This window comes from Adelges cooleyi, unplaced genomic scaffold (assembly GCF_023614345.1).
Source record: "Adelges cooleyi isolate 19-005CV unplaced genomic scaffold, UGA_ACOO_1.1 ACOO_flye_CR_arks_rails_tigmint_CR_PRNA_9, whole genome shotgun sequence".
Classification (NCBI taxonomy): Eukaryota; Metazoa; Arthropoda; class Insecta; order Hemiptera; family Adelgidae; genus Adelges; species Adelges cooleyi.
In genome coordinates, this window is record NW_026096579.1 from 2,168,273 (window position 1) to 2,188,088 (window position 19,816).

The window sequence follows — 19,816 nt, forward strand, 5'->3', positions numbered from 1 at the left end:
GGGGGCTGTTGTAAGACAAACAATTTTGATTGAAGTTAATATTAGTTTTTTAAGTGAAAAACGCGGATACCTATGCCCGCGTAATAACAACGTTTACGGGCGATTCGTAACAAGATTAGGTATAATTGCGTGGCATTTCGACGAAAAACAATTTCCAAGTTTTGGTTGCCGCTCAAATATGTCATGCGAGAGAGAGGAGTTAAAAAAGCTTGTTTACATTTACAAGCGTATCGCGCAGTTTCTTTTTCGGTTACTTATTTCCATTATTTTTTCCGGAACACAAAATATATATATATATATGTGTTTAAAAAAAACAGCCTTGATTCGGCATTACCGTCGAAAATTAAACGCATTTAATAAAACCGGTGCCTTCTGGACTTCTTAAAACGTGCCCGTCGTCGTGTTTATAAGTCGGACATCTCGGTCGTGGATGTATATTATAAAACGGTTATTTTTCGGAAATTGATTAATAAACGCGTTGGTATACTTCACTGCACACCTAAACCCCGAACGCGGAAGCGGCAAAACTTTGATTTTCAACAAATTACAATAATATTGTCTTCCGAACGTATTATCTCTGCGAGTTTGTCGCGATATAGACAAAACGTTATTTCACTAACTAATGATAATTCAACGCGATCGCAGTTTTCAATAAGACATTATTAATCTTCTTTTACGGGACTTGAGACATTTCCAGAGACATTGACGTCACTCGCTTATTTGCAAAGAAGAAACAAACGACTGTGTCGTCGTACGCTTTCTGCGGTTTAGTTTGGCAATCGAATCTATATTATACTGTTTGCCGAATGATCATTATTAAGCTTAGATTTAATAATATCTCGGTTGTGCCGTTCTCTCGTGGCTGTCGTGTTTACTTCAAAAGTTATTAACACACAACAACATACGCGGCAACCATGTTTAATCAACTACCCAGTAAATGTGGAGAAATTCCGAGCACGACATAATAAATATAAAAACATTTTTTTATTGTTACTGCTTTATAGAAATTGTATAACGAGCCCGACACAATTTAGAAATGCATGTACAACAAAACGTTTACATAAATTGCAATAACCGCTTATAATAAAAAAATAACAACACCGTATCGGCCCTTTCGTTACCCCTAAAGTTTTGTTATTTAAAACATTTTAACTATTTCTGATTTTTTCAGATTTTTGAGATTTACCAAAAACATTTAGATATATTTTATGATTTATTTTAATAACAAAAAATATTTGTTTTTTAAATATACATGAGCTTAAAAACTTTTAAACAAATATATTAACTCAATTTTAAAGATAGTTTAGAACGCATGTACATATTGCACACATAATATTAATTCTAGTTTAAACGTAAAAAGTTTTAGAAGTTCTTTGGATCACATAGATCACGATTTAAGATTACTAATTCTTGAGTAAATTGTCAGTCATTTAAGTAACGACGTTAAATAATAAATTGAATACTTGATCCTTTTATAGTTTACTACGATAAACTTGGACTATTACCTTTAATCGACAGTAATTGACGTTTATCTTAGTCAATTGAAAATGCACGAGAGGCCATTGCCGAGTTTAAATATGTAAAGGCTTAACACTGATAAGAACAATTTTGCTTAGTTAAAACATCTATTATTATCCACATTATTTATGATAAAACACACAATAATATAAATGTATTAAAAATGTTTAATACAACGGGCAAATCATTACTTAATAACATAACGTGTATTCTCAACAATAAGATACAAATTTAAAAAAAATTTCAAATTATTAAAAAATTGCAATTTATTATATTTTTAAAAAATCCAAGACTTTTTTCCTGCCAGCAGCTTAGGTATATTTTTACTTTTTAATCGAAAGGACTGCGAAACAATTTTAGAGCAAACCTTGTAATAATTGTATAGGTATGCGGCGTCATTTTTTTTTTTATTGGATTCGAACTATTTGACTAAACATAAATAATAGTTGTATATAAATCAAATTCCATTAAGGTAAAAGGCCAAAGGGATGGCTGACATTTTTTATGTAACTCTTTTATTTTACCTCCTATTAAACATATATAATATTTATACAAAAAAAATATATATGTATAGTTATTACATATTCATAAATGTTTACAGGAGACAGGAGTCTATAGGGGATTCCTACCTAATGTTTACAAAACCGGTACTACGGCCTAGCTGTATTCGTGCACACTACAATACAAAGAAACGCATATTATTCACCTTGACATATAATCTGTTTGAGTTATGGTTTTTTTATTTAGATTCGCTTCATTTAGATTTTCCTTAACCGCAAAACAAATGATACAGTTGCTAACGCCGAGATTGCTCTTCGACTACTATTATACTTTATTTTATATAAGTATGTGTTTGCATAACAACTCTTATGGTGTTGTGTGCACATTTTTTGTAAAATCTTTAAAAATACCCAATGTACATATATTTCGTTTACTTTGTACTCGGTCGGCTTTTTTTAGTTTACTCTGCTTATCTGCGCGGGGTAGAGGGCGGTTAAGAATTAAAAATAAATCTAAAAAATATGCACTTCACAGATTATGTATAAAAAATAATTTCTGTTGATAAATTATTGGCTGTAGGATTCGTTTTCATCACATCTCTCATAGCAAGTGTTAAACCTAGTGGTTCTTATGGAGTGTAAAATATAATAGATAGGAACGAAATGCCGAAATGAAAGTTATATAATATCATATAGTCGTTATGAGCTAATATACATAATCGGTATGGTAAACACAACACATAATGTCAATGCAACATGATGTATTGTCTGGCTGCAGTGTCGTTTTTTTGAAAACCCGCAAGTCTTAGTAGGATATGAACTGTCTTCGTGCAATATTGTTATTACATGACCTAACATACCTATTTGTTTTAACGCGTCACATGTCGCAGTCAAAGCATCCGATCGGAAATGACATGCGTCGCTTTGATAAAACATATCGGTATAAGATATCAAAAATCCCATTCGGTTCTTTGAGAACCTTTCCAGCGTTTGGGGTTGAATACATTTCTGTACTTTCTAGAGAAATCATTATTGGAATACGACAAATACCATGTCAGACTAAATAATACTGCGCGTCGTTATCTTTGTTGAAATTACAACACTGGAACAATGCAACAGAAGTAATAAATTCCTACTCGAGAAACGCCCCACCAACAAACTAACATGTTATCATATTTCATTTAAAAATACTTAAATCAATTGAAATTTAAAACAATCTTGAAATAAATTTGGTTTTATCGTTTGTATAAAATTGACAATTGTAAAGTATTTTAGGAAACTAAGCGCCCTCCCCCCGCCCACCCCTAAAAACGATTTGGATGTCTCACAAAAACTATTGTGGCGCCAGCATTGAATTGTATCATAATAAAGTAGAAATCGTCTGTAACGACAATCAACCTGTGTTATGAATGTTTTAATAACAAGTATTTTTTTTAATATTATGGTCCTTGAGAAAACCACTTGGTAATGTAGTATGTTTTCCTAGGATACTATATGAGAAAACATTGTCATTTTGTCTTTACCTGTTATTACCGTCTCACTGGCCTAAAAACAGACTGATTTAAATTTACAATAAACTAGTTTATAATTAATAAAATAAAACATGACTATAAAAATCAATATATTTTCGTCAACATAATTGTGTAACAATTTTGTTGTTTTGTAAATTAAATTTGCTTTTTGCCATATACATAATTATTACCATGACATAACATGATAACTAAAATATTTAAATAAAAACAAATTCATATAAATAATTGCTATACATTACAATATAAATAACAATATTAATGTTTTGATAAATTTACCCCATTAAGCATGCTTGTGGCGGGGTAAATGAGTTACGACGCATTTATTAAAATTAAAAAAAAGAAAAAGTTGGATATAAAAAGAAATTTAGTAAATATAATAATTTAAACAATTTAGAGAATTCTGACTTTTAAAACTATCAATGTATATAATTCATCAATTATTAATAAAAGTTATTCTATTAAAATCATTATCTTAAGTTTCTAACTTAATTGTACTAAAATAAATTAATACTTCTGCAATGTTTTGCAAAATTTAGACAAAAATTAATATACAGATATATATATATATATATATTGTATTTTAGTTTAAAGTTGTATGTGAATTCATGAGATCTTTAACGAAATCATGTGGATCAAAATGTTCAAAAGTGTTAAAAATTTGAAAAAAAAGTTTATGTACTATCCAAAAGAGAGAAATTGTTTGTAACATTATGTGACATAACATAATTTTTACCCTACATTCTAGTTTCAATATATTGTTACTTCTTTTATTTCTACTTAAGTAAGTTTCTAAGGAGTCACCTGCGAACAATAAACATAAATAATTAAAAATTTAACCTCCCTTAAAAAGCTAAGACTATGATGATAGCAATAATATGATCTTGGCGATCATAAGAATATACCATATTATTATTTAATTCATTAAACTATGAGACCTAAGCTGGACGTGGAGTTGAACGTGTACAGCCTAAGTCAAATAATTAATTTGATACGTCTCTCGAATAAATATTCCAGTAGATACAGAGTAGGCTCAGATATTATTCACAATACACATTCTCATGTTTCAGTATAAAATTTACCTCGTACAACCTATAAAAAATTAACTGAAAATCTCATCAATGGAATTAAAATATATTTGTTTAATGATTCGACGGAATTTTCGTTATTATAATGGCATTCCATAATATTATCACACAGCTAAATGTGGAGACTTAGTGACAGAATTACTGAAATTGAGCTGTTCTTCAATTATTATTATATTCAGTCAACACCGTGCAGTCGAAAACAAAAATACACCGTCGCACTTTCTTAACCCGTTTCGGTCCACTGTCCCTTTTGTCTCTTAAACCCTGCGCTTCCACTATATTTATTTAGAGCGTTTCTGACAGACATTCGTATTTTATTATACGCCCGAGGCTTAAAAGGTTCACAATGTGTGCAATGTACTTCACAGCAGGCGCGGTGAACTACTTTTTTCTACACGTTTGATTTTGATCAATATTAACGTAGAATTCACACGGTGTAATCTTTCTTTCCACAAAATGGACATCCGTTCTACGGTGCCAAAACGTACCGGTTAAAAAGACTCTTTTTTTTATGGTTAACTTTATTTCTTTAGCATTTACTTTAGTTAATTATTTTTTCGTCAACAGTGCGAGTTATAACTTAATAAAAATAACCATCGAATATAATGTATCGGATATTAAATCCCCAATAACATAATAAAGTTGAAAATAGACGATTAAACTCGGCGGGTCTAAGTAGTTTATAAAGTTTCGAAACCATGGGCATAATTACTTTTTGATACCTTCGGAGTAACGATCAAAAGAGTCGACTCGTTCTTAAAGTTTCAAGCTTGAAATTCCACAAAATACAAACATTCGCAAAGTTACGCTCCGGAGTAGATGTATTAATGGCAACAACTATATGGAATATTGATTAATCTCATACGAAACGTTTCTTTTTCAGTAAACGTTTATACCAGTTAACTTATATAATATGCATATTTACCCACCGCAAGAAGTTTGTACCTATGAAACATCCGATCATGTACGGTAGCTGTGTTCCGTTGACTCTTTGTACAACGGAACTTGTCTAAGATGAATATTCACTATAAACGTTTGAACATCCCTTGGAAACGTTCAGTAAATCCAATGTACGAGAATGTTGCAAGTCCCTCTTCATCATTGATCAGAAATAAATTCGCTTAATTTAAGCACCAGTTTCCTATTTACGGCGTTCGAAAGTTTTCGGTGCGGAAACCGACAGTGGGCGATTTTTCTTACTTTGGGTATTATTTGGTTTTGGGTTTCGGTTTTTGTTTGTGGTTCTTTGACGGTATCGGGTGTACGTTTTTATAGTTATTGAGTTGTTGAAAATAATTTCATTCTGGTAACAAACTCCAACAGAGCGGCGGTTGTTACTTTTAATACAAAAAACTATAATAATTACCAATAAGGGAGAACCGGGGAATCCGATATTGTACGACGGCCATTCGCCGAACAAATATATTATACTCCAAGCCCGTCCATCCCGTATTGTATACAAGTGAACTCGATATCGAGTTACGTCGTTATTATTATTATTATTATTTTCCAATCGAATGGATGTATACTTTCATTGTGTGCGGATTTTACTAAAAACGGATTCGTTTTCAAAGCTTTTTATGTACATATTTAAATCCGCCAGAATATTTTTCAGCTGTGCTGCGGGCGTGGGCTTTGTTGGTATTATATTATTGTTGTCGTTTCATATTAAAGTTAAACCGTTTTACAGAATCGGCAAACGTGCGGAAATCATAAAAACCTTGAATAATATATTAATATAATATCTTGTATTGGAATTGTGTTGACAATACGCATCGCATTGCACGATGATCCGAACGAGATCGAGAATTAGCCGTAGAAGAATGTACACAGAAGAATGTGAACGTTGCCAAAATCTTGACAAAAGATAAGAAATTCGAAACGGCTCTTTTGCGGATCAAAGTCACGCGTGCCAAATCGAATACACTATGGCAGCACTATATACTATTACTATACGGAGCGATTCATTAAAGATAAGACGCTTGTTTCATCTTAAAATAATGGTAATTTTATAGTTTTTATTTTGGAAGACACATTCGCCGCTATTATGTTGTTTAACAATATTAGACAATGTTCGATTTTTTATCATTTTTATTTTCTTCTACAGCTCTATTAACAGTTAACATATAAATGTAATTAACTTTTTAAATTAGGAATCATTTGCTGCACACATTTTTTACTGGTCGATAGCCAAGTTACTTAAGTTTTAAATTTAAGACGGTTGGACGGTTGGAGTAATGCACACATATAAAAAATAATACTACACTCAACCCTTTTCTCTAGTCTTAAATTTTAAACTTTAAAATCAATTACCCAAGTCGAGCAAACAAAGAAACTACTATTTAAACACTTTTTACTCCTCTAACTCTGTACAACAATCATTTACATGGGGTTAAAAACTTTACTAAAAATGCATAGGGACAAATTGAAAATCGTGTTTCGTTCCACTTGTAAATTTACTAAAGTTTCAATCCCTGCTAGATACTCTAAATTGTACGATAATGATAAAGGGACTAAAGTATTTAAAAAAAAACCCCCGTTGTGCATACTTGCAACAAAACTAAATAAAATATTTGTATTTATTATTATTAATATTTTAGTATTCGTATTTTTTTTTAACACAAGAAACTTTGACATTGAAGCCCAACAAAACCATGTTGGTCGACATCTGTGTCAACTGTTGTATGTAATTTCGAGACAATTTATTTCTGTATGCGATTTTATTCTAAGAAATCCATTAAGACCCGATACGAATGCAACGTAGCGATGACAAATTTCGTCTCGAATAACTGTAAGTTTTCAGATGAAACTGACGCTAATCTAAGTTACACAACGGACGCATAAAAATGAAAAACGAATCCGACATTTTCATCTTGTTCCCTTCAAATAACCATTTCAGGAAAAAATATAATTTATAATTTTTTTCACTTCGTTACCGTTGGCGGTCGTTCAAGGCACGTCAAGCTTCAAGTTGTTATATTTTCTTTCCTTTTTATTTGTATTTTCTATTGTTTAACGGAGTGTCTAACTTTTAAAAATAACAGCGGTACGCCTATCTTATTGTAAAAGCTCTGTTATCTAGAAGGGATAATACTTGTCTCCTGACTCAAATGTGCTGGCGTATTCAACCGTTAGAAATGCGGCAAGGACCGTTAGGACTCCGAAATACAACATTCGGTGTTATAATATCTCATCGCACGACTGCCAGGTAGAGACAAATTTTGATTTAAATATCCGAAAAATATAATATGACCGCTTCGAGTTATTTAGCAAGATTTTATGATTAAGCAGTCTGGTCCGGGCTAAGTAGGAGCTGGTACATACTGTACAATAGTAGCCATATATATATTATAATAAAATGAGATATGTAGTCGTCTCATTTTCTACATTTTAGATGTGACAATATGGATACTATCTCACCTCTTAAACCGACACTATTCGATTGTGGCCATTTGTACCATGGAACATGTTTGAAACCGAATAAATGCCAAAGGCGATTAGAACGCGCGACTTGGACAGAAATACCTATCTATCCATCTGCCACGCTCCTCTAAAGTAGTTTTTCTGTGTTGTAGATAATTTTCATAGGTTATTATTACACAAACTGCACCTCGTTCAAATGCGTAAACACATTGATCCAGACTCCGGAAAATTAGATATATTATACAGCTCCGGTCCCAATGACCATCGGCATTGTCTAATCATTCTTTCTTCGATAATAATTTATACGAAAATAATATTTAAAACGGTATACTACAGATAAATATTATGAATACACACATGCACCAAAATTGCATACCCGGCGTGCCGTACAACCCATAATTTTATAAGAGGAATATTGTTAAAAATAATATATTGTATTTCATTCACGATTTCATCATCGGACAGCTATCAAACGTCATTCACCGCTCGCTGTATATTACTGCGGATACTCTTATTTAATGTACATCAACCAAACAAAACTAATTAAAGTTTTTTTGCAAAGTAGAGTAAAAACCCCGATGTTTGGTGGAAATTTAGGAACATGCAAACCAAACCGGGTACCGTTCCAACTATATTTGTAGCTCCCCGGTATTTGTTTGACATTTTTATTGGTTTTGGGTTTCTGGAACGATTTAACTATTGGGTTTTTTTTTCCACGCCAAGTATAAACAGTCTATATATTAGAAATCGTAAATCAAAGGTAGCATTTCGAAACGCCAAAAGCAATATGTATGATTTAACCTTTTCTCGAAAAAGAGGTGTATTAGCTAAACAAGAATAATAACCATGATTACTATACGGTACTTTTTATTTATTATTTTTAACAAATTTACAATATATAGTTGATGGATGTATACAAGGTAGACGATACACCTATCCTCTTTTAAAACGGTCACTCAGTGTAGCCTTACAAAGTTTTCACAGAATCCCCAACGGATTGAACTGATCAGTTTTATAATTTAGCAAACCAGCCGATGCCGCTGCGGTGGGTAACGATACGGTATCACGGCGGATTGCGTTCCACAATCCGTGCTAAGCTTTATTCGTCTGCAGCAAAGGATTTTGTCAAATTACTTTTTTTTCTCTCTCTCTTCTACTGATCCCAGTGGCCTATATCTGACATACCCAGAGTAGCGCCAGGGCTCGTCAAAAACCACCACCATACGAGATCATCGTTGCGGTGTACTAATAACACTGACCGGAAGACTTATAAAACGTGAGCTAGAAAATAATATCCGGAAGCTTTTCGGCGACTGCTGACCCTACTTGGATGCCGCGCCGGACGGGTTATTTTAATTTTTCACTAGCACATAATACACCCATGATCCGACGGAAGTTTATGTATTAAAGTCGACCCGTCAAAATAATATTAATCATTTTGGTCGATCCGCAGTAAAAGGTATCCTTACAAAACGCCGTTAACGCGGTAGACTTGTTGCACTGTAGATTAGTAAATAGTATTATGGTGTGTGCGGTCGAAGTCACCGTGTCGACCGAGTTATAGGTAAGTGTGGCATAGCAAAAGAAAAACGATAAAGAGAGAGATTAAGACAATACTTTTGTTTTTTTTTTTTCCACAAAAGTAAAAACAACGCGCGAAAATAAAAATGCCAATTATTTTAAACGAAAAACGGCATTTTTTAATTCTTACCCAACACCGGAAACATATACATTTCGGTGCCTGAATGCTTTTTATGAAATTGGATTTTTCTCTTAACTGCTATTTTTCCGGACATGTATGGGTAGTTATATGTATGTTCTTCACTGACTGCGCATGCAGAACGCTCGCACTAAGACGCCATTATTGTTATTAAAATTGCTTGGCTTACGCGAGTAGCTGTTGCAGTCTTGTGGTCTTGTGCGAAACTTGGATACACTCCATTAAAATTAATTAACGGTTCGTTAGTGTGTCAAAAAGTTGCCACAAAAAAAAAAACATATGCCACTGGTCACGTTTACATTTTAAACTATCTTTTATTCGGCCACCGTCGGAAACATCAGTTACAACTAGCAGCACATTTGACAATATTTGTACTTGATTTGAAAGATATCCACGAGTCTTCTTCGCATGCCCACTACTGTTTGCCTAAACCAAGTAATTTCTTACTGGTAAAAAAACAACTGTAATTAAAAAAAAAAAATTAAATGTAAACTACTCAAAAGACCTATTTAGTATTCGTCCTCCTGCCAATGTTAAAAAAATCTAAAAATGTGTTATACCCACAGTAACTATCTACGGATATAATCCTAATGAATTATAAATTAAGTGCTTTTTTGCATTTTACTTTTTAACTAGAAAAAATTGTTCGTCTATAATAACATGTTAACTATTGTTGTTTTCCTAAATAGTCGAGTCTGTTTTCACATATTATATACATTTTTTAAACATGCGAGTAATCCTTTCGTGGAACAATGGAACGATACGTTTCAAGTATATAAAAAGTAAAAACACATATACCTAAATAACCACTTTATCTGAATAAAAAAATATTCGATTAGTTTAAAAGTAAAATGTAAAATTTTTCCGTAACACGTCCCAAACTTGAGCCACCACACCAATTTTACCATTACATCAATACCCCTTATTTTATTATGAAATTATAAGGACCCTGTTTGGTTGTTAGGTACTTTTTAGGGGCGGATTATAAAAATATAACGAATATTGTTTTTCCTATATAAAAGCATCAGACCGACCAACCAGCAAATTATAATATTATTAATTGTTTTTTACGGGGTTTTCTTTGTTGACGAAATTACCTATGCACTATTCTTAAAATGATTAACTACAATATTTGTATTCTAAACTTGGTGCCAGTTTGACTTCATTCTCAACAATACAGTCTTTCAGCTAACCGAAGTCCCATGTCTCCATGTACCCAAGTCCGTCCTTAGTATAAACCATAACAATTTGGGCAATGTGAAATTTCTTTCTTGGCCAACTAAATTACTGCATTGCGCACAAAGCCTCTTTCTCACTTTGCCCGCGTACCATAGTGGTATCGGATAAATTTTTCTTTTCAAGAGGAAACTATAATAATATAATATATTCTAATCTTATCATAATTTATAAAATCATATTTTCGGGTATAAAAATAACATTACACGAGGGTACTGTTGTTAATTAGGGTTTGTTCGCATTTCAGTCGAAAAGCTCTTATTCCTTAGCATAATTCAACCGAAATAGTACTTTCATTCTGAACTTTTTTTTAAAACTCGAGCAAGAGGCGGGGCTGACGCCTAATGGACTCGGCGACTACCTGCAAAAACATTATTTTCGAACTCAAGAGCTGAAGTCTTTTAAAAGAATGCGTCGAGTTATGCTTTAACGAGTCTGTACGCATTAGCGGCCAATTTCAAGTTTTAACCATTTGTGATAGATGGAAAGAAAAGTAAACAACTACCGCATATTTTTCCCTTTTGCAGAATCTGTAATTTGCTAACAAATTTTTGATTTAATGCTGAAGAATTAGGTTAAAGAGCAATAATAGACAAAGGCAAATATAAGGCAAATATTTCCAATTTTATCTTAACTATAAGAAATATAAAGTTGATTTCAAACTAACTAGAAAGAGCTTGATTATACAAAATATGAATTTAAAAAAAAGTTAATTGAAGTTTTTTACAATTAAAATAATTGTTAAATCTATTTTTCTTTCCACTCGCAGATCTCCTAAGCCGATAAACGGATTCTGTTGTTTATGGCCTTATTACAATCACCTTGGCATCTAGAAGTACAATGAAGAGTTACAGAACTTTAGTGATAGTGTTTATTCACTACAGAGCCCTAATGTTGTATATCATAAATAAATAGTTAAAACATATTTTTTTAAATAATTCTCTAAAAATAAAATATTAGCGCCTAATCAAAACCCATGACGTCCATCTGTGGCGACAGCGAAATTGATTTGACCAAATATAAAATATAAATCCCTGTAGATCAAATGCCGTGTGGACGGTAAAGTCTAAAAATGAAATTCTCGCATACACCACCGCGTTAACAATTCATTCGACGAATGCCCATGTGTAAGAGGGCCAATATTATAAACATAATCAAATATTCATTTGATACACTCTCTTTTGAACTGCCGGGGATCAACTAAAACCATACACTACACATCCACTTGTCGAGTCCTTGTTAACTTCTAATAAATTTTAAAAATAATCCTCAAAGCTAAATCGGTTTTATGTACAACATAATCGCGGGGCCCCTTCTGGAGAAAGAGTAGTAGACACACACGACATCCTCCTTCTATAATGTTTAAAATTAAATAAAGTATACATAGGTACCTAGACACAATTGAAATCGTCTAAACTGTATATTATTATTAAATCGCCAATTCTGGATTATCTGCACTTCTGTAAATGATTATTGTCCATAGCTAATGGCAATTGGTAGAACGTGTGGGGCTCACAAATAATTAAAAAAATAGGTAATAATAACACACATAATATATTATGTTGTGTTAACTAATACAAAACTACCTATTCATCAAACATATATCACTGTTTTTTACCCAATATTAGCATATATTCAAGTAAGTAATCTCTAAAATTTCATATTCCTAGATCAACTGTTAAGTACTAGTACCTACTTCATGATTTTTTTTTATGTATTTTTAACACGAGAAATTTTAATATTTCATTAAATAAATTATAACTTGAAAACTAATCAACATTTTTTCGATTTGCAAAAATATTCTTGAAGCTATAAGACACTTGAAAAACTTTCATTTGATATTTCGTGATAACATTTTTTTTTTAGCAAGTTATCAGTTTCAATTGGGCTGTAACTTGCTAAAAAAAATGTCATCACGGAAATATATCAACAGAAAAATTTTTAAGTTTCATATATTCGCTTTAAGAATCTTTTATTCAAATTAAAACAATTTTGATTAGTTTTCATGTTAAGCAAATGCAAAAAAAATGAATGAATGAGAAAATACTCAGTTAAGCTAGGAAATCTGAAATTTTTTAAAATTAAATAGGCTACTATAGATTGGGGGTAAATTAACAAAAATGTGTACAGCTTACACTATCTGTGATAGTATTAAATGTATTATTATTATTATATAACACTGTAACCTGCTCCTGAAGGATTCTTTTGGATGTCTGCACTATGTACATTATACAATATATGCCTATAACGAAAGATCACAAGATTTTGAAGACAATGTCATTATATTTGTTTGATAAACCTAATATTTAATTTATATAGCATTTAAAATCACATTTTTTTTACTTTTTAAAATAACTGTAACTTTTTTTTAAGTTATTGTTTTCGAAATCAGATATGACTTTGTCTTGGAAATGTTGTTCTTTCGATTTTATAATAGTTGATAGTCACCAATGGTGTAGTAGTTCAAAAATAAATTAACTACCGAAAAAAATTATAATTACTGAACTAATTACACACCAAAGTTTGACATTTAAATTAAGATTTTACAAAAAATTACCTATATCCAACTTCCTAATAAATATGGGGTACTATAACATCTTCTTAAGTACAGTTAGATACTATTATTTAGACAAGGAAAAAATAAAAATACACAATAACGTATTTATTATTTCATTTGTTTTTTTATTTTTTTTTTTTTTTTTAAATATATAACTAGAATAATTTAATTTTTTCCCATGGTAGAAAAAGGAGACTGTAACACAGCGTTTACAAACACTGGACACTTATACACGTATTATAATAAAATGCACGTTTGTATACAAAACTAATTAACAGCGCGGAACGTCGTCAAAATTAAACAAGAACAAGATAACTGAATACATAATAATATATCTCCGATACATATATATATAAATATTTATATAATAATAATGAATACAAAATGCAATGTACGTAAATAATTATCTTAGTCCTGACTGCATGCATGCACAGATATTAAATATAATATTCTATTACAAACGACACATTGGAAAAATGCTGCACTCGACGGCTGATGGACAGATTGTAGAAAAAAAAACCCTAACGGCATCCCCCAAATTAAAAAAAATTAATAACCATCAAAATAATATTATTATGCTCCTATCGGGTCCGGGTGAGGCTGTCATGGTTATTTTCCCCTGCGTTTACTTGAGCTCTTCTCGGTGTTCCATTTTACTATTTCATATACTTATTTAATTTTTTTATTACTTCTTACAGTCGGCTTACCTACCAGTGGTGTTATGGAAATATTTATATATTTATAGTTCATAAATTATTACTCGTAGTTAAAAAAAAATTTTTACTAACCCTTTCACCAAACTATTCTATGATAAATTTTGAATTAAGTTTTGTTTTAATTTTTTAAGAAATAAATCATAAAGCATACAATAATTTACTATATTATGTAATATTATATAATCCTAAATTTTGTGTTAATTTTATTTATGGCTTACGGGTGTCTATAAAATATTATTAATAGGTAATAGGTATATTATGATATATTGGTTATTAAACTTTTTTTTGGATTTTTGTTTTTTTTTTGCTTTTTATTTTCTTTGCATGACTTGAACGAATTTTAAGTTCTTTAAACACAACTTTCAGAAACTGTTGAAAATTTCTATGGTCAAGTTAAAAGAAAACTAAAAATTAAAGAAACATCACAACCATATTTCATTACAATATATAAACCAACTGAAGGTCGGATATTTCAATAACTTAAGGATAAGAAAGGATTTCAATACTAGATCCATAAATGACGTTCTAAGCTACTTTCATTTTACAAAGAATAATCGGCCAAAAACATTACATAATTGTTTGCCATAATAACGACAACTATGAAACATTAATTTATTACGTTTTGGGCACCCAGGTTAATATGATTTAGTTAAAACTCTAAATGGAACAAGTAAAAGCTTTAAAAATAAATAGATATACATATTAATGAAACATAAAATTAAAAAAAAATTATGTATAAGCATTCTTGTCATAAAAAATAGTAATTATTATTACATATTTTCATCAAAGTAAAAGCCCAAAAATGATATTAACTATAATAAAAAATATTGAAGCACTCAAAAATATAATAATAATAAATAATAAAAATAAAACTAAAAAGACGAGCACTATAAGTTATATAATTTTATCATATTGTATTGTTAAAGAAAAATAAATGTTATGAATTTATTTTTAATTTCATTTTAACAAAAAAAAATTCAAATAATAAATGGTGTTATAATAATATAATTGTAAAAATACACATAAATATTGAATAATCCAATTAAATTTTTTAACATGTAAAATAAATTTCACGAATTTGGATTAGTGGATTTAGTGATAATTTATTAATAATTAAACTCAATTTGTATTATATCGATTGTACGTTATTAGTATTATCGTTAACTACTTAGTATCATAGGTTTAGATTGCCACAACTACTAGGGTTATACAAACTTTTTTTTAAATGAGAAAATAATTACCAATAATATTAATATGTATATATTATATTTATCAATAATGAGTATGTAGAATCAAAATTATTACCACTGAATCCACGTATCTTTTGTATTATTTTTTTACATATTAAATGCCCATGTATTTGCGTTAATAGTAATAATCTAATTTAGTGTTTCACACGATATTATGATTGTAAACAAATATTGGAAAAATAAAAATTGTAAGTATGTTTAGTTATCCCCCAGTTAACCAGTGCACTGTATTAAGAATCTTTGGTTATTACGCATTGGGGATGTTGCTTAGTCTAAGAGCGTTCTTGTTCTAATATGTAATTAAATTAATAATGCTAATATAACAAAATAATAAACTATTGCGCAGTGTTTTTGAGTTAAAAACATTCTTATTATCCTATTGGTGTGGATCACAATGATTAAGAGTCACAGACAGTTAAGTTGAATTACAATATTGTAAACAATTAATGTAAATAATGCCCATTACAAATTGAGAATGTGTTAGCGAGTATTTTTTATGTATGTGTTTATATAAACGTGTTTCTGTGTCTAGAACAAGAGGCTGAAGACCACCTTTTAAGTGTCAACAATTACATTTTGTTTGTTTGTATGTATGTATGTATGTATGTATGTAATATATATAATATATATATATATATATATTTTTTAGATATAAAATAACAAATATTTGATGAACTAGACCTCCTACTAGTCCATTTTATTAAAATGCTACTGTGGCATCGTTTTATATTTAAGTGGGGGATGGATGGATTATCGCTAATTGTATATGCAAGGTTAAATGTTTAAACCTAGAAGAGTATTAAAAAAAAAAAATGGTTTAATTGATTGCGTTGTATTTAAATATTAATTTTTTTGGGAGATGTATATTAAGTAAGAATGATAGTTTGATTTGATATTAATTTTGAGGGGTGTTCTTATTATAATTTAAATTTAGTATCTCCATTTTTCTATGTAACCCCCCCTGGGAACAGAGGGCCACATCCTAACATAGTTATTAATTTTTTTTATAAAATTTTTATAAATATATAAATATATATATAATATATACTTTTTAAATATAAAAAAAAAATAACAAAAAAAATAATAAATTAAAAATTAAATAACTTTTAACAATTTATCAAAAATAAATTTAAGAAAAAAAAAAGTATTTTTTCAAAGTTTTGTCTCCCTCTTTATTCATTAAAAAAAAAAAAAATCCCTAACTTTAATCATGTATAAAAAGAGTCGATTGTATTACATATAGGAAGGGACAAAAATCGTACCTTGCCATAGCTGACAACCGTTTGTACTCTTGGTCACGCAATCAGTCACATCCCCTCCTTTGACCATTAAGTCAACAGTAGCTATTAAAAGTAATTGAGTTAAGACAGCCGTTAGATCCTATTGGCTAATAAACCGACAACAATAATGCATCTTATGATTGACCATTATTTTCTATATTAAAATTTGGTTATAATAACGTTAATGTCGGTGGAGGAGATTTATTCACCGAGGACTAACGGACAATGTCATTAACTCACTGCTGTGGTGTTTCTGTAGGTCTGCTGTTACGTGTCGGACGCGGAGCTGGATTAGCTCCGGTCGCAACCATTGATCGAATTCTTCTTTGAGCCGACTAAAAATATTTAATAACACATAATTAAAAAATTGCACCACATATGATTTGGGGGGTATTAATTCATATAATTTGTTATTTATATGGAGAGATAAAAAAAAACGAGTTATTTTATATAATTAATTTTACATAACTATTAATATTTTATAAATTACTTGTTTGATAATGATTTTCTATACATTTATAAATAATACATAAAATTTTAAATTATCTAAGATAATAAATAAGTTGATTTATTTTATTTAGAATAACCAATAATTAAGGGAACTCTACACTAGCATTTAATTAAGACGCATTGTAATGACAATTTTTAACTAAAATTTAACAGTAAGCTTACATTTTCAAATGTAATCTGAGAAATCATTTACAAGGTATCCATCATGGCACAACTTTAAAATTATTTTAGAAAATTAATATTGTCTATGGAAAAAATTGCTATTTTTAAATATTTTTACAATAACATTAAAATAGAAAATTAAAAATTAACTTTGATTAATATATCAAGCAAGTATAGTAAAACCTATATCTGTTTTCAAAACCATTGGGTTTTAGAGTATAGTTGAAATTACAGTTGTTCTCGATCAAAAATATGCAGGTGTAGAGCCCCTAAAATATTTTTTATTTATTATTTTTTTCAAGAAAACATTATACATCAAGTTATAAATAAAATGATTTGCCAATGAAAAATTATTTGTTATTAGATTTAAATTTTGCCCCATATAACACAAATTAATTAAATATAGTTTAACATAACTATTAATGCGAAATACCTGTGTCGCCAAAAAGTGGCCAATAATGTGCACAGTCGTTGTATCTTCAGTGCCATCTGTTGATCCTTGGGTAGGCAATTTGATAATAGACCCGGTGACTCTTTGCAATTCTCGAACATTTGATCCGCCTCGACCAATAATACGACCTACTTGACTGCTTGGCACCAATATTTCTACAGTTAATCGTACTTCTTCAGTTCCCGGAACAAAACCTTCATCTCGCAGCTTGTCGAAAATCATGCCTTGAGCTTTCCACTGAGCTTCTGCTGTACCGACAATTGTCACTTTTCTACTAGATTGTTGCGCACCATTTGCGTCAACTGGAGTTCCAGGTTTTTCATTTTCCGTAGACGCTACTTTAACAGACGCTCCACTGAATCTTATCATACTTCTGATGTTCGAACCCTTAGTACCTATTATAGCACCAACAGCACTGTTGGGAATGAACAAGAAAGCGGTTTCCTGAAAATGAAAACAATATATATAATATATATATATTGCAATCAGGATAGCATTACCTTCAATTATAATTATATTTTTGATGTACTGTACCTGGGCATCTGCAGCGAGAGCCGGGTTGATTGGCGGAATGGTAGATGGGTATATTGGAGGATATGGTGCGGGAGCAAATGGTTGATAACTGGCTGGACCACCGCGGCCTGGATAAGTTATACCTGTTGCTGACATCATGGCCATTGGATGAAGTCCAGGGAACATGACTGTTTGTGGCTACGAATAGTAAAATAATTTATAATTTCAATAAAGATATTTTTCGATGACAATTAATAAAAGTCACTCAAATAATCATGACAAAAAACTTACAGCCATAGATTGCAGATCATTTTCAAAGCTTTGTCTTAACTTAGCACTAATTTGGGCTTCAGCTTTGGACATATTTTCTATTGAGCCTTTGACAGTTATTATTCTTTCATAGTTGAAACTGTTAATATCGTTTATGCTTAAAAAATAATATAAAAAAAGGATAATATACTTTATCAACGTAACATATGCATTCTATTTACCTGGATACAGTAATTTTTGTTTCAGTCTCGGACATAATTCTTTTGATCGTGTTACCCTCTTTTCCGATTATTCTGCCAATCAGATTATTGTGAGCTAAGATTTTGAGAATAACGTCTCTGTGAAAATAAATACATATCATATTATTGGAGTCATTTTTTTTCAGTACTATACCCCTACTTGTTAAAGAGTTTGGTATATGAAATATTTTACAAAATATTAATTTTAAGTTATAACTTAAGCGTACATTTTTTAGGCTAGCAATGAATATTTAATATAGGTAATTCATTTTTTTTATCAAATTATTACAAAATATATCATAAAACATACTTTTTATATATATTTTTTTAAAAAAGTTTTAATACTAACGTTGCTAAAATCCACCAACATACGCCAAATAAATTGTATTTTTACCATTTTGGTAATAAGTGTTTCTGCTAATAATACTTCTACTTAAACGTCTATAAAAACAGATTGTGTGACCATGTTTTTTTTACATCAAATTTATTTGGTTATACCTACTAAAAGCCACACAAAACGTTGGCAATTTTTGTTCGGGTGGACAAGTACGTTCCCACGAACATTTCATTGGTGTTTGATGTTTACCACAGAGTACCCAATATTTTGGAAAACATGTTTGCTAGCGTATTGCGCGGCAGTGTGGGCGTGGCTTAAGTTTTATTAACAACTCTTATTGCTAAACAAGAATTGTGTTAAAAACAAGACATATAGTGCAATGTTTTCCGTTGTCTTCCATACCTTGGTACAAGACCAAGTTTCAAACTGAGACTAGTATATAGAAGCACAGCCACGTTAATCCACTTAAACTCATTGCATTGCATAGTAACATAAATTTAAATTTTTTGCAGAATTA

The 19,816-nt window shown here is 30.4% G+C and overlaps 1 protein-coding gene across 7 annotated transcripts in view; it reads right to left on the bottom strand.

Moving 5' to 3' along the window:
• Positions 1-13,887: 13,887 nt before the first annotated feature.
• Positions 13,888-19,816, bottom strand: part of LOC126847120 (insulin-like growth factor 2 mRNA-binding protein 2) — a 38,305-nt gene continuing 32,376 nt past the window's right edge. For 5 of the 7 annotated variants that reach the window (XM_050587186.1, XM_050587182.1, XM_050587188.1 and 2 more), the window contains 4 exons: positions 18,945-19,061; positions 18,745-18,880; positions 17,923-18,651; positions 13,888-17,152 (listed from right to left, as the gene is read on the bottom strand). In XM_050587186.1, the coding sequence (XP_050443143.1) occupies positions 17,054-17,152; positions 17,923-18,651; positions 18,745-18,880; positions 18,945-19,061 (1,081 nt within the window). In that variant the 3' untranslated portion in view covers positions 13,888-17,053. The remainder of the gene's footprint in view (positions 17,153-17,922; positions 18,652-18,744; positions 18,881-18,944; positions 19,062-19,816) is intronic. The other 2 variants (XM_050587185.1, XM_050587184.1) reach the window with 2 other exon arrangements.